Source organism: Pongo pygmaeus, chromosome 20 (genome assembly GCF_028885625.2).
Source record: "Pongo pygmaeus isolate AG05252 chromosome 20, NHGRI_mPonPyg2-v2.0_pri, whole genome shotgun sequence".
In the NCBI taxonomy this organism is placed as follows: domain Eukaryota; kingdom Metazoa; phylum Chordata; class Mammalia; order Primates; family Hominidae; genus Pongo; species Pongo pygmaeus.
In genome coordinates this window covers 59,662,946-59,679,722 of record NC_072393.2, presented here as the reverse complement: position 1 = coordinate 59,679,722, position 16,777 = coordinate 59,662,946, and the positions used below count along the sequence as shown (strand labels likewise).

Sequence of the window (16,777 nt, the reverse complement as noted above, 5' to 3'; positions counted from 1 at the left end):
GTTCTCAAACTCCTGACTACTATTTCTGCTGTTAGCTGTCAGTCTTCTTCTTTGTAGCACAAACAAGGTTAATTTTTTTTTGTAAAACTGATGTGGGCCAGGCGCAGTGGCTCATGCCTGTAATCCCAGCACTTTGTGAGGCCGAGGCGGGTGGATCACGAGGTCAGAAGTTCAAGACCAGCCTGGCCAATATGGTGAAACCCCGGCTCTACTAAAAATACAAAAATTAGCAGGGTGTGGTGACACTGCATCTGATCTCATCATAAATTTGATGTTTCTGTTTCAATTTTAGCAGAATTTATATTACTTTGATAGAGTCTCTTTTCAAACCTATGTCTTATCCTTCTGAGTGCCTTAAACTACAGCCTGTTCAGACATGTTATAACAGACTTGTACCAGTGTAATTTGGTACAAAAACTGTGAAATTCATGCACAATCTTCTCACAATATGTATTTTTCCATGAACTTCATCAAGATCCCTTGTACTAGAAAACTGTATTCAAGAGGATATAAAAAGGACTGTAGATGTTCAAGTGCCACTTATTTCTGGGATGCAAGGATGGTTCAACATATTCAAGCAAATCAATGTGATATACCACTTGAACAGAATGAAAGATGAAAACCACATCATCTTAATAGAGGGAGAAAAAGCATTTCACAAAATTCAAAATCCAGTCATCATAGAAATCCTAAACAAAATAGACAGAAAGGAAATTTACCTAAACAATAGAAAGACCATCCATGAAACGACCAATGAGTGAATAATCAAGTAGGGAAAATGGAATGCCTTTCCTGGAGGATCTCACATGATGCAAGAATGCTCTCACCCCTTCTATTCAATCAATACTAGCTGTCCTAGCCAGAGCAATGAAATAGCAGAAGAAATCAAACTCATCGAAATCATAAAGAAAGAAGTAAAATTATATTTGTTTGTAGATGACATGATCTTCTGTGCAGAAAATCACAAAGAATCAACCAAAATACTACTGGAAGTAAGTAACATATTCAGTGGATTTGCACAATACAGTATCAGCACCAAAAATTAGTTGAATTTCCATACTTTTAACAAGAAACAACTTTAAAAGAAAATTTTAAAACACTTCCATTGGCTGGAGAACTTAAAGTAAGACTTAGAAATAAACGTAAAAAGGTCAGAAGTTTTTACCTTGAAATCTACAAACATTGATCAAAATGATTAGAAACATAGAGCTACAACCCATATTGATGGTTTGGAAAAATTAATATTGTTAAATGATTATATAACCCAATGTGATTTAGATTCAACACGGTACCCATAAAAATCCCTATCAATGGGGCTGGGCTCAGTGGTTCACACCTGTAATCCCAGCACTTTGCGAGGCCGAGGTGGGTGGACCACCTGAGGCTGGGAGTTCAAGACCAGCCTGACCAACATGGAGAAACCCCATCTCTACTAAAAATACAAAATTAGCCGGGTGTGGTGACTCTTGCCTGTAATCCCAGCTACTCAGGAGGCTGAGACAGGAGAATTGCTTGAACCTGGGAGGTGGAGGTTGTAGGGAGCTGGGATCGCTCCATTGCACTCCAGCCTGGGCAACAAGAGTGAAACTCTGTCTCAAAAAAAAAAAAAACAAAAAAAAGAAAAAAAGAAAATCCCTAACAGTTTTTGTTAAAGAAACAAAAAACAGGCTGGGAAAAGTGGCTGAGGTCTGTTGTCCAGGCTGATCTCAAACTCCTGAACTCAAGTGATCTACCCATGCTGGCCTCTCAAAGAGCTCAGATTACAGGTGTGAGCCACTGTGCCTGGCCCAGTCCTCTTAACATAAACACTTTAATGTCAATTAATGCTTGAACTCAATGTTAAGTCAACTCAAACTCAAGTCAATGCTGAACTGACTCTAATGTCAATTAATGCTTGATGGTTTGCTATACACATTGCAGTTGGAACAACTATCTCCAAAATGAATTTTCTGATATCCTGCAAGGAGTGAGCTCAGACTGAAGACATTGGCACACTGATGACATTTGTATGATTTCTGTTCAGTATGGATTCTCTGATGTCTAGTGAGGTGTGAACATGAATTAAAGGCTTTGCCACAATCATCACACATGTGAGGTTTCTCTCCTGTATGAATTCTCCTATGTTTTGCATAGGATGAAGCTTGACTGAAGACCTTGCCACAATCATGACATTTGTAAGGTTTCTTTCCAGCATGAGTTCACCGACAAACTGCAAGTTATGAACAATGTCTGAAAAATTTGCCAAATTTATTACACTAGTATGATCTCTCTTCATTACGGATTCTCCAATGATTCGCAATGGTTGTAGTGTAACTGAAGACTTTGTGACAATCATTACACAAGTAAAGTTTTCCTACACCATGGATTGCCTGATGGTAAACAAGTGTTGACTGCCCACTAAAGACCTCTCACACTCATTATACTTGTACGCTTTCTCTCCAGTGTGAATTCTAGGATGTTGTGTCAGGTGCAAATTACACCTGAAAGCCTTGTCACAAACTCTTACATTTTTATGCTATCTCTCCAGTATGAATTCTCCTGTGTTTTTCAAGGATGTGTGACTGAAAATTTGGTGACACTCTTCACATATGTAAACTTCCTCTCCAGTATGAATTCTCATCTTTCGAGGCTTGATTTGCGACTGTAAACTTTGTCACATGCTTCACATTTCTAAGGTTTCTCCCCAGTATGAATTCTATGATGACGTGCAAGATGTGCTTGTTGATTAAAAACCTCACCACATTCATTACACTTGTAAGGTTTCTCTCCAGTATGAATTCTCCTGTCTTTCGAGGCTTGATTTGCGACTGTAAACTTTGTCACATGCTTCACATTTGTAACGTTTATCTGCAGTATGAATTCTATGATGATGTGCAAGCTTTGCTTTTTGATTTAAAACCTTGCCACATATTCATTACACTGGTAAGGTTTCTCTCTAGTATGAATTCTATGACTATCAAGGTTTGATTTGAATCTGAAAGCTTCATCACATTCTTCACATCTGTAAGGTTTCTAATATGATTTCCCCCATGAACTGCAAAGGTATGAAGGATGTCTGAAAAATTTTCTACATTTATCACACTTGTAGGATCTCTCTTCATTATGGACTCTCCGATGATTTGCAATAGTTGTAGCATTACTGAAGACATGGTGACAATCATTACATTTGTAAAATGCTGACTGCCCATGAAAAGTTTTCCTACACTCATTATCCTTGTAAGGTATCTCTCCAGTATGAAGTCTACGATGGCGTGTAAGGTATGACTTCTAAGTTCTTGCCACACTGATTACACTTTTAAGGTATCTCCCCAGTATTAAGTCTATGATGGCATGTAAGGTATGAGTTCTGACTAAAGGTCTTGCCACACTCATTACACTTGTATGGTTTCTCTCCAGTATGAATTCTCCTTTGTCCTTCAAGGTTTGTTTTGAAATGGAAAACTTTGTCAAATTCTTCACATTTGTAAGGTTTCTCTCCAGTATGAAGTCTACGATGGCATGTAAGGGATGATGTCTGGCTGAAGGTCTTGCCACACTCATTACACCTATAAGGTTTCTCACCAGTGTGAATTCTCCTATGTCTTTCAAGGTTTGATTTGAAACAGAAAGCTTCTTCACATTCTTCACATTTGTAAGGTTTCTCTCCACTATGAAGTTTACAATGGTACACAAAGGATGACGTATGACTGAAGGTCTTGCCACACTCATTACACTTGTAAGGATTCTCTTCAGTATGAATTTTCTGATGTATTTCAAGGTTTGATTTGAAATTGTAAGCTTTGTCAAGTTCTTCATATTTGTAAGGTTTCTCTCCACTATGAAGCCTACGATGGCATGTAAGGGTTAACTCCTGATTGAAGGTCTTACCACACTCATTACATGTGTAGTTTCTCTCCAGTATAAATTATCCTATGTCTTTCAAGGTTTGATTTGAAACTGAAAGCTTCATCACAATCTTCACATTTGTAAGGTTTCTGTCCAGTATGAAGTCTACGACGGTATGTAAGGGATGACGTCCAGCTGAAGGTCTTGCCACACTCATTACACTCGTAAGGATTCTCTTCAGTATGAATTTTCTGATGTATTTCAAGGTTTGATTTGAAACTGTAAGCTTTGTCACATTCTTCACATTTGTAAGGGTTCTCTCCACTATGAAGTCTACAATGGCATTTAAGGGTTAACTGCTGATTGAAGGTCTTGCCACACTCATTACTCTTGTAAGGTTTCTCTTCAGTATGAAGTCTATGATGGTATGTAAGGGATGACTTGTGACTAAAGGTCTTGCCACACTCATTACACTTGTAAGGTTTCTCTCCAGTATGAAGTCTATGATGGCATGTAAAATGTGACTTCCGACTAAAGGTCTTGCCACACTCATTACACTTGTAAGGTTTCTCTCCAGTATGAAGCCTATGATGGCATGTAAGGTAAGACTTCTGACTAAAGGTCTTGCCACACTCATTACACTTATAGGGTTTCTCTCCAGTATGAATTCTCCTATGTATTTGAAGCTTTGATTTGAAATGGAAAGCTTTGTCACACTCTTCACATTTATAGGGTTTCTCTCCAGTATGAAGTCTACGATGGCATGTTAGGTAATACGTCTGACTGAAGGTCTTGCCACACTCATTACACTTGTAAGGTTTCTCACCAGTGTGACATCTACGATGGCGTGCAACGTATCGCTTCGAATTAAAGACCTTGCCACATACATCACATTTATATTGTTTCTTTCCTAAATGGATTAACTGATGTTTCCTTAATAGTGAGCTATAATTATAGGCTTTGCCACTGTCATTGCATTGGAAAGATTTTTCTCTCATGTGTACTTCCTGTTTTTGTGTGAGTAATGAAGAATTCAGGAAATTATTCCCATAGTTATTAGAAATATGGGTTTCAGGCCTACAAGAAATTCTTTGGGCTGTTGAAACTGAGGAAGCATGATTGATAGACTTCTCAACTTGATTATCAATTTTCTCTTCAGTGTGAAATATGTGCAGTTCAGGCAGATGCGAATGAAAGCTGAATCCAAGCTGATATTTAATAGGCTTGTTTCCAGCATAATTTTGATCATATCGGTCTGTACTACCTGTAAACTTTTTGATTTTTGTCATGGGTGCTTCATGGCCATTTCTTTCATCTTCTTGCCACTGAAACTCAACGTCATGAATATCTTTATCAATATCCTGGAAACAAAAATCTCCAATGTGATGACTTTCATGTCTTTGCAATGTCCCTGCATGGAACACTTCTCTATTGCCTTGTGCTGTTGATGAGAACTCCTTCATCATGCATTTGGAAGAGATATCTACAAAATATAGACACCAAAAGGTTTCAAATTAAGTACAGATGGTAAATAATGCTGAAATGTGTAAATATGACACAAAAAACAATACCTATTTTAAACTTTCCAAACATGACCCTCAAAATTTAGGTACAGAAAAGCGTAAGATTCTTTAACAAATAAAGGGCAATTACATGTGCTTCAAATTATTTTTATGGAAGTCTATTTCCAATATCATGACAAAACACTGACAGGGCACAAAAATGTGTAGCCTAAAGTAAGGAATATTTTTCCATTGTGATCCTAAAGTGTCTAACAGTTTGCAAAAAACATATCACTGTCACATCAATGAAAAGTATATATTCTTCATATTTACAGCATATTTACTGTATACAAATAAATGCTAAAGGACCACACGATATACTATATTGGTAAATAATCCACAACAAGCTCATGTAAGGATAACCAAAATCAATGGAAATTCTGTATTGTGAAACAGTCATAGCACTGAGAAGACAAGAAAAGATTACAGAATGTAGCCAGGCGTGGTGGCCCATGTTTTTAGTCCCATGAGCATGAGGCACAAGAATTGCTTGAGCCCAAGAGGCAGAGGTTGCAGTGAGCCGAGATTGCACCACTGTACTTCAGCCTGGGTGACAAAGTGAGACTCCATCTTCAAAAAAAATGTTAATACAATGTTTTTCTGAATAACTGTCATAAAATTACCTATATCCTTGCAGAGAAGGCACGTTTTGACATTTTTAAACAAATTTTTTATTTCTATATTTTTGAGATGAAGTTTCACTCTGTTGCAACTGGCTGGAGTTCAGTGGCCTGATCTCAGCTCACTGCAACCTCCACCTTTTGGGTTCAAGCCATTCTCCTGCCTCAGACCCCTGAGTACCTGGGATTACAGGTACACACCACCATGCTTGGCTAACTTTTGTATTTTCAGTAGAGATAGGGCTTCAACATGTTGGCCAGGCTGGCCTTGAACTTATGACCTCAAGTGATCCAGCCACCTCAGCCTCCCAAAGTCCTGGGATGGCAGGCATGAGCCACAGAGTCTGATGGCACTTTGTGACATTAACTAGTGGACTGTGTCAGTTATATTGCATACCACATACTGAAAAGCCTCATGTACAATCATAAAAATTAATTAGCAAAATATCGTAACCCATAAAACCAGGAAGCAAATAATAAGTACATTTATACAACATGCAAAATTCTAAACAATTCCCTGTTAAGAAAAATGCCACAACTTCTACTTACCACCAGCACACAATATAAGAACTGAAATACATGTTAAGATCACTACCTTCTGATTTATGAGGTCAAAAAAATACACAGCATTATAAGGAATAAGAATTGACTAATGGCTGGACATGGTGGCTCAGGTCTGTAATCCCAGCACTTTGGGAGGCTGAGGCAGGCAGATCACGAGGTCAGGAGTTCAAGAGTAGCCTGGCCAATATGGTGAAATCCCCACTCTACTAAAAATACAAAAAAATTTGCTGGGCATGGTGGCAGGTGCCTGTAATCTCAGCTACTTGGAAGGCTGAGGCAGGAGAATCATTTGAACCCAGGAGGTAGAGGTTGTAGTGAGCCGAGATTGCACCATTGCACTCCAGCTGAGTGACAGGGTTAGATTTCATCTCAAAAAAAAAAAAAAAAAATTGACTAACAGTGTCAGAGGGTGCAATTATGATGTCACAACTACATTTATGAAACAGCCAGGCAATACAGCAATTCTATATATATATATGTATACATTGCTCTATGTATCTAGTTCACTATGCACAAAATATAAAACATAGAATGTGTACTGGGAAAATTTATAAACTGAGATCAGAGAAAACATTGTATAAAACAAATTGCACAATAAAAACATAAAAAATATGATGCAGGCTCCCTGGCCTGAATGTTCTTATTGGCCAAAGCCGTTTTCAGAATTCTTATTCTCCAACAGGATGTCCCTGCAGATGGGGCCTTTGAGAGAATTTGGTCATGGGTGTTGACTACTCGTGAATAGGGCTTGTGCTTTCATAAAAAGAGATATTAAAGAGCTCGTTTCCTGTTCCTCTTTCCCCCATGTCAGGACGTGGCAGGAAGGTGGCTGGGCTAAACCATGAATGCTCTCAGCAGGGACCTATTTGGCTGGCACCTTGCTCTTGGATTTCCCACTTTCCAAACTCATGAGAAATAAATTTCTGTGTCTGAAGCCTCCCAGTTTAAGCTATTTCTCTTTTTGTTTGTGTTTGAGACTGAGTCACACACTATCACCCATGCTGGAGTGTAGTGGCATGATTCTCCTGCCTCAAGAGATTCTCCCACCTCAGCCCGGAGTCTTACTTTGTTGCCTGGACTGGAGTGTAGTGGGGCAATCTTGGCTCACTACAACCTCCACCTCCTGGGTTCTAGTGATTTTCCTGCCTCAGCCTCTTGAGAACTTGGGATAACAGCCATGCACCACCACACTCAGCTAATTTTTGTATTTTTAGTAGAGACAGGGTTTCACCATGTTGGCCAGGCTGGCCTTGAACTCCTGAACTCAGGTGATCTGCCCCTCTCGGCCTCCCAAAGTGCTGGGATAACTGGCTTGAGCCACCGCACCTGGCTGAATTCTTGTATTTAGTAGATTTGAGGTTTCACCATGTTGGCCAGACTGGTCTCAAACTCCTAACTTCAAGCGATCCACCCACCTTGGCATCCCAAACTGCTGGGATTAGAGGTGTGAGCCACCTCAGCTGGCCAATCTAAGCTATTTCTGACAGTGAAATGACTGAGAAAGGAACAGGAGCACCTCATCATCAACATCACTGAAGGCTGACAAATCTGATTAAACAAAGGAAGTTTAGAGCCTGTAACATAAATCTTGCAATACTTGAAGCCATCTATAGCTATAACATGTTTTAAAAACTTTGAGGCTGGCAAGGCATGGTGGTTCATGCCTGTAATCCCAGCACTTTGGGAGGCTGAGGCAGGAGGATCACGAGGTCAGGAGATCAAGAACATCCTGGCTAACGGGGTGAAACCCCATTTCTACACACACACACACACACACACACACACACACACACACACAAATTAGCCGGATGTGGTGGCATGTGCCTGTAGTCCCAGCTACTTGGGAGACTAAAGCAGGAGAATCACTTGAACCTGGGAGGCAGAGGTTGCAGTTAGCTAAGATCGCACCACTGCACCCCAGCCTGGGTGACAGACTGAGACTCCGTCTTAAAAACAAAAAAAAGAAAGAAATGAAAGAAGTCTAAAGAGTATCTCCAACCCACAAATATATATAAAGTTCTCCAGTAAAGGTAAATAAAAAACAGACAGGCCGGGCACAGTGGTTCACACCTGTAATCCCGGTAGTTTAGGAGGCTGAGGTTGGTGGATCACTTGAGGGCGGGGGTTCAAGACCAGCCTGACCAAAAAGGAGAAACCCTGTGTCTATTAAAATACAAAATTAGCCAGGTGTGGTGGCACATGCCTGTAATCCCAGCTACTCGGGACACTGAGGCAGGAGAATCACTTGAACCTGGGAGCTGGAGGTTGGAGTGACCCGAGATTGTGCCATTGCACTCCAGCATGGGTGATAAGAACAAAACTTCATCTCATCAACAAATAAATAAATAAATGAATAGGCAAATAAAAGGACAGATACAGAAACTGGTATAAGTATACCTTCTTTCAATAATTCAACCTTTTTTCTGTTATTTAGAAGAAAAAAGCATGAAAAAACACTACATATATGTTAATGCAAATGCAACATACAGAGAAATAATTCTGACATAAATACAGAGTTCTAGTGGAGAAAGAGTGGCTTTTGAAAGTTATGGAATTTTTTTTTTTTTTTTTTTGAAACAGAGTCTCACGCTCTCACCCAGGCTGGAGTGCAGTGGCACAATCTTGGCTCACTGCAACCTCCACCTCCCAGGTTCAAGTGACTCTCCTGCGTTAGACTCTTGAGTAGCAGGATTACAGATGCCCACCACAGTGTCCGGCTAATTTTTATATTTTAATAGAGATGGAGTTTTGCCATGTTAGCCAGGCTGGTTTTGAACTCCTGACCTCAGGTGATCTGCCTGCCTTGGCCTCCCGAAGTGCTGGGATTACAGGCATGAGTCACTGGGGCACAAAAATTGTTTGAGCCTGAGAGGCAGAGCTGGCTGTGGTGAGCCAAGATCGTACCATTGAACTGTAGCCTTGGCGACAGAGTGAGACTCCATCATAAACAAACAAACAAAAGTAAATAAGAAGGGAGTCAAAGCATGTCTACACAAAAAAGCAATTAAACACAAAAAGTAGTAAATGAGAAATGAATAACAAAAAAACTACAAGAAATACAGATAATATGTAACAAAATCACAAGGGTAAGGTCTTCTCCATCAGTAATACTTCAACTGTAAGTATTTAACTCTGCATTCAGAAACCAAAGACTGGCTGAATCAACAGGAACCAACCACATGTTGTCTACAAGAGACTCATAAACTCAGCCTTAAGGACATACATATGCAATTGTTTTTTTTTTTTGAGACGGAGTCCCACTCTGTCACCAGTCTGGAGTGCAGTGGCGATCTTGGCTCACTGCAACCTCTGACTCCCGGGTTCATGTGATTTTGTTGCCTCAGCCTGGATTACAGGCCCATGCCACCACACCCAGCTAATTTTTGTATTTTTAGTAGAGAGGGGGTTTCACCCTGTTGCCCAGGGTGGTCTTGATCTCCTGACCTCGTGATCCACCCACCTCAGCCTCCCAAAGTGCTGGGATTACAGGCATGAGCCACCACGCCCAGCTGCACATATGCAGAAATTTTAAAAATAAAAGCCAATAATTAGGTATGGGGTTTGGCACCTGTAATCCCGGCTACTCGGGAGACTGAGGAGGATCTCTTGAGCCCAGGAGATCAGGATGAATTTCAACAACACAGCAAGACCCTGTCTGGGAAAAAAAACAAACTAAAAAAGTTGCCCGACATGGTGGCATGCACCTGTACCAGCTACCGGGGGAGGCTGAGGTGGGACAATCACCTGAGCCCAGGAATTCAAGACTGCAGGGAGCCATGATCCCACCATTGCACTCCACCCTGGGTGACAGAGACAGATGCTTTATCTAAAAACAAGAGAAAATATGGGCCCGGCATGGTGGCTTACACCTGTAGTCCCAGCACTTTGGGAGGCTGAGGTATGTGGATCATGAGGTCAGGATTTCGAGGCCATCCTGGCTAACATGGTGAAGCTCTGTCTCTAGTAAAAAATAGTACAAAAAATAAGCCAGGCATGTTGGTAGGTGCCTGTAGTCCCAGCTACTTGGGAGGCTGAGGTAGGAGAATGGCATGAACCTGGGAGGCGGAGCTGGCCGTGGGCCGAGACTGTGCCACAGCACTCTAGCCTGGGTGACAGAGCAAGGCTCCATCTCAAAAAAAAAAAAAAAAAAAAAAAGAGAGAGAAAATACAAAGATACGCAAGGGCACATCCCCAGGAGGGAAGTTATCCTCACCCAGGGAGACCAGGTTCCTATAATTCTCCAGCATCACGTCCCTGTATAGAGTCCTCTGAGCAGGGTCCAGGCATTTCCACTCCTCCTGAGAGAATTCTATGGCCACATCCCTGAATGTCAATAGACCCTGAAATGAAAACACATTTTAACCAATTGGTTATGAGAGGAGTTCCTATCTTTACAGAAAATGAGAAGAAGAGAGAGGTGAAGGCATGGATTTAAATGCAGTCAATGTTCTAACAAATCTGAGTAAGGGATTTTTCACCGCATTTTGTCTTCCCAGTTGTGTTTTACTAAAGTTCTTCTTTTTTTTTTTTAAAGGTGGAGTCTCACTCTGTTGCCCAGCCTGGAGTGCAATGGCACAGTCTCCGCTCAATGCAATCTCCAAGTCCCAGGATCAAACGATTCTCCTGCCTTAGCCTCCTGAGTAGCTGAAATTACAGGTGCGAGCCACCATGACCAGTTAATTTTTGTATTTTTAGCAGAAACGGGGTTTCACCATATTGGCAAGTTTGGTCTCCAACTCCTGACCTCCTGATCTGTCTGACTCAGCCTCTCAAATTACATGCATGATCCACTGTGCCCAGCCCAGAAACATTTATTTTTTTATTTTTATTTTTTTGAGACGGAGTCTCGCTCTGTCACCCAGGCTGGAGTGCAGTGCAGCGATCTCGGCTCACTCCAAGTTCTGCCTCCCAGGTTCATGCCATTCTCCTGCCTCAGCTTCCTGAGTAGCTGGGACTACAGGTGCCCGCCACCACGCCCAGCTAATTTTTTGTATTTTTAGTAGAGATGGGATTTCACCATGTTAGCCAGGATGGTCTTGATCTCCTGACCTCGTGATCCACCCACCTCGGCCCCCCAAAGTGCTGTAATGGATTACAGGTGTCAGCCACCGCACCTGGCCCAGAAACATTTATTGACACACCAAGTGACATTCAGTATCTAGATGAGGCAGAGTATGAGTGATGTCTGCAGAGATGACAACGTTCACAGTGAAAGATGAGAAACTAAAATCCAGCTGGGCACAGTGGCCCATGCCTGTTATCCCAGCTACCTGGGAGGCTGACGCAGGAGAATTGCTTGATCCCAGGAGGCAGAGGTTGCAATGATTCAAAATCGCACCACTGCACTACAGCCTGGGCAACAGATACTCTATCTCCAAAAAAAAAAAAAAAAAAAAAATTACCGAATTAGCGAGGCATGGTGGCAGGCACCTGTGGTTCCCAGCTATTTGGGAGCCTGAGGTAGGAGATGGCTTGAGTCTCAGGGTGGAGGTTTCAGTGAGCTAAGATCATGCCACTGTGCTCCAGCCTGGGCAACACAGTAAGATCTGGTCTCAATACAAAAGAAAATATATGAAAACTACATTACTCAAAGTATGAAAATCCGTTTTATGTATGTGTATGTGTGTGTGTGTATATATATATATATATATGTCAACAAAATAATGAAACCTACACAGACTCACAAAAAACTAGATGTTAATACAAAGGGTTGTCATTTTCCCCAGATTTTCAAAATGGAAAAGTTGTTCAAAATATATATATTTGTGCATGTGTATATGTATGTATATGTATGTGTGTGTGTATATTATGTGTGTGGGTGTGTATACACATAAAGGCTTTAAAAATATAAAAAGTAGCAAGTTTTGTTGAACTGAAGAGGAATCTCATCTTGCTGCAAAAGGATACATTGGCAGTTGGGGGCAGGGGGAATCTTGTCAGATCTAAGAAAACAGGAAATGCCTCATCCTAGAGGAAGCAATCACCCTTTCAACTGCCTGACCTGGAGGAATCGTGAGATATCTGTAGTAACGCGGGTGTGCACCGAGGCAGCCACTATGGCACTCTTTACACAGGGAAAAGTTGCAAAGGACCCACTTGTCATTCAGCCAATTTCCAATGCAGATGTCAAAGAGCAAGTTATCCACATTTACTAACATGAGAACATGTAAATTTTCACAACTAGCAGGATCAAATATCAAAATAAAATATTTACTGGAACACAAAGAAGAAAACAGACACTGGGGTCTACTTGAGGGTGGAGGGTGGGAAGAAGGAGAGGAGCAGAAAAAACAACTATTGGGGGCCGGACACGGTGGCTCATGCCTGTAATCCCACCACTTTGAGTGGCCGAGGCAGGTGGATCACATGTCAGGAGTTCAAGATCAGCCTGGCCCACATGGTGAAACCCTGTCTCTACTAAAAATACAAAAATTATCAAGGCATGGTAGCAGGCCCCTGTAATTTCACCTACTCAGGAGGCTGAGGCAGGAGAATCACTTGAACCCGGGAGGCAGAGGTTGCAGTGAGTTGAGATCATGCCATTATACTCCAGCCCGGACAAAAAGAGCAAAACTCAGTCTCAAAAAAAGAAATAAATAAAAAATAACTATTGGGTACGGGGCTTAACACCAGAGTGATGAAATAACCTGTACAACAAACCCCGATGACCCTAGTTTACCTATGTAACAAACCTGAGCATGTGGCCCCAAACCTAAAGTTTTTTTTTTTTTTTGAGACGGAGTCTTGCTCTGTGCCCAGGCTGGGGTGCAGTGGCACAATCTCAGCTCACTGCAATGTCTGCCTCCCAGGTTCAAGTGATTCTCCTTCCTCAGTTTCCTGAGTAGCTGGGATTAGGGGCACATGCCACCACGCCAGGCTAATTTTTGTAAAAAAGTTTTTTTTTTTTCAATTTATTGACGAATTTTTTCTAAAGTCTCATAACAATGCAGAAATACATGTGTATGAGACTTGCTCTGATGTCTGGCACAGAACTGACAGTAGCGGCTTCCCAGTGAGTTTGGAAGGAGGGTGGAGGATGTAACAGGGAAAGGAGATGCCTGATGGCAAAGGGTCTAAGCTGCAGCTTTGCTTGGAGTTTTACCGCAAAACAAATATATTCACCATGTGATGTTTAAATAGAAAAATACATATTTAATAATAATCACTGGGGCTGGGCATGGTGGCTTATACCTGTAATCCCAGCACTCCAGGTGGCTGAGGCAGGCAGATCACCTGAGGTCAGCAGTTTGAGACCAGCCTGGCCAACATGGTAATACTCATCACTAATAAAAATACAACAAAATTAGCTGGACATGGTGATGCGTGCCTATAATCCCAGCTACTCGGGAGGCTGAGGCAGGAGAATCACTTGAACCTGGAAGGTGGAGGTTGCCATGAGCCAAGATCATACCACTGCACTTCAGCCTAGGCGACAAAGCAAGACTTCATATATATGAAGTATAATAATATTATCATAATATAATAATACTGATAATAAAAATTATAACAAAAACACCTGTTTCACAAGCCTCTCCACAGTAACACCACAGTCCCCATGAGCTTAATGTGCTAAGAATGGTTTAATGAATCTCCTGCTATTATTCAGGTTGATTTCCTATTCTTAAAATAAAGATGGAATAAAACATCTTGTATCATTCATGTCTGTGTATGAACTTTCCATTCTAATTAGTAAGATATTTGGAATCAGAAACATAGTAACTCACTCAATTACCTAAAAATGTAGTATAAAATCAGGCAGAAAACATTGCTCCATATTGGTCACCTTTTCTAGAATTTACCACGTACTTTGTGCACATTAATACGTGACTTCCACTGGCAGCTGCTCTAATGCTGGTCCACAGAGAGCTGACAGTGCATCCAGATGTGGCCCCTGAACAATCCCTGCTGCCCAACAGCACTGACACCATGGGACCCACACCCCATCTCCATCCATGTCTGGGTGTGAGCCCTTCCCAGGACCATGCCCAGTGCAGCCTCTTCCCAAGTTCATGTCACTGGATCATGGAAGATGGAATCTAAGCGAGATAAGAGGGACTGAGGGAAGGCATGGGTAAGTGTGAGCAAACCTGTCAGGCAGGACACTTCAGACTCAGAGAAGATTCCAAACTCCAAGGTCAGCATTTCTGAAAGGAAAGAGACAGAACAGTCCACCGAACATATCATCTCACCTGAGAAAGAGCCATCCCTGACTCCTTTGCTTTCCTCTTCCTCTCTTCCTCTTCTGGGTTTCTTCCTCACGTACCAAGAGTCTTTAGCAGTCAGTCCTGAATGTTAGAAATATGTTGTTTATTGCTCAGAATCAACACACCCCCTCCATGGAACACAACCACACATACAAAGGTGACCTCACCCTGGGAAATATGGTCCCCTCTGCTGCCCACTGCACCAGGGACAATAAACTCCTATAGGAAAACTCCCACTTCTCTCCTGGAGGAGCCCACACACACGTTGCAGCAGTGGGAAGCAGGGCTAGAATGAGCTGCCCTTCAAGATACAGACACAGCCCTGACCAAACCTCATGCAGAGGCTGGGTGCAGTGGCTCATGCCTATCATCCCAGCACTCTAGGAGGCTGAGGCACGTAGATCTCTTGAGCTCAGGAGTTCGAGACCGGCCTGGCCAACACAGTGAAACCCTGTCTCTACTAAAAATACAAAAATTGAGCCAGGCACGGTGGCTCATGTCTTTAATATTAACACTCTGGGAGGCGGAGGAGGGTGGATTACTTGAGGTCAGAAGTTCGAGACCAGCCTGGCTAACATGGTGAAACCCAATCTCTACTAAATATACAAAAAGTAACTGGGCTTGGTGGGTGTCTGTAATCCCAGCTACTCAGGAGGTGGAGGCAGGAGAATCACTTGAACCCAGGAGGTGCTAGTTGCACTGAGCCAAGATCATGCCACTGCACTTCAGCCTGGGTGACAGTGTGAGACTTAAAAATAAAATAAAAATAAAAATACAATAATTAGCCGGGTATGGTGGCACACACCTGTAATATCAGCTACTTGGGATGCTGAGGAACAAGAATCACTTGAACCGAGGAGACAAAGGTTGCAGTGAGCCAAGATCATGAGACTGCACTCACAGCCTGGACAATAGAGACTCTGTCTCAAAAAAAAAAAAAAAACAAACAAAAAAACCAAAAAAACAAGCATTTCTGATGTGTTTGATGCAGAGATAATAAAACCTGAGTAACGTGATAGAGACTGACGGGCAGAGGGAACTTCAGATGGGGGTGGGAGGGCATGGGAGACAGCTCTGAACCTAGACCTGAAGGAGAAAAGGGACAGTGCTGTGATCATTTAGGGACATAGGGAAGAGCAGGGACAATGACCTCAGACAGGAAGAGTTTTGATATCTGGGAAAACAGAAAAGCAAATGTGACTGGGGCAGAGGGATTCATGGGATGAGGGCAAGCTCCCAGGAGGAGGTTGGACACTGGCAGGGGCCCTGGACACAGGGCTGTGGAGCCACTGTGAGGAGTTGGGCTTTTGTCCTGGGGAACATGGGAAGCCGGTGGAGGGTTTCCTCCCAGGCACTGACATGACTTGCTTTAGATTTAGCTGTGATGTCCTTATACAGAGAAAGGTCCTGAAGATTGCCTCTGTATCTGAGTCTACACCTGTTTCTTCCATTCTTTCATGTTTTTTAAATTTTTTTGATTTTATTTTTGGGGTACTACATCCCATTTAAAATTCTAGTTACAACTGGGCACTCCCCTGTCCAAGAAGAAAAGCCACACCCAGACATGCACTCTATTTTGCCAATCATTTCAGGGACCAGGGTCACTCAGGTTGAGCTTTTCTGGTCTAGCCCTTCATCGCCAAGTTGCAGGGAGGCTTACTGGGGCTCAGAGAAAGAGACATTTTCACCAAGTTTCCCTAAGAAGGTCTGAGATGAGTGAGAAGGTATGCCTGAATTCTTACATGGGGGCCTGGAAGGGCTAATGGGAAGGGTTGGTCTTTATCACCCCTATCCTTGAAAATTAGAGAAGCATCTTACACATACCTGGGCTAAAGAAACTTCTTTTCCAAGGTTCTGATGTCACTGATTCCCAACATTTAATTTTTCCTTATAAGAAAATCACAGTAACATTTATAAAATGCAGAAGTGTGAACACACAGCTATTGACCTTGAAAACAGTGAAAGAGGGTCAGCTGTAGAACTAAGACATAAGCACATTTTT

General features: G+C 42.0%; 1 protein-coding gene across 1 annotated transcript in view; it reads right to left on the bottom strand.

The window, feature by feature from the left end:
- Nucleotides 1–2,336: 2,336 nt before the first annotated feature.
- The window catches only part of LOC129020866 (zinc finger protein 765-like), a 43,119-nt gene continuing 28,678 nt past the window's right edge, over nucleotides 2,337–16,777 (bottom strand). The window contains 5 exon segments of the mRNA XM_063658405.1: nucleotides 2,337–3,268; nucleotides 3,271–3,887; nucleotides 3,889–5,308; nucleotides 10,785–10,911; nucleotides 14,761–14,856. Of these exon segments, the coding sequence (XP_063514475.1) occupies nucleotides 2,862–3,268; nucleotides 3,271–3,887; nucleotides 3,889–5,308; nucleotides 10,785–10,911; nucleotides 14,761–14,775 (2,586 nt within the window). The 5' untranslated portion in view covers nucleotides 14,776–14,856 and the 3' untranslated portion in view covers nucleotides 2,337–2,861.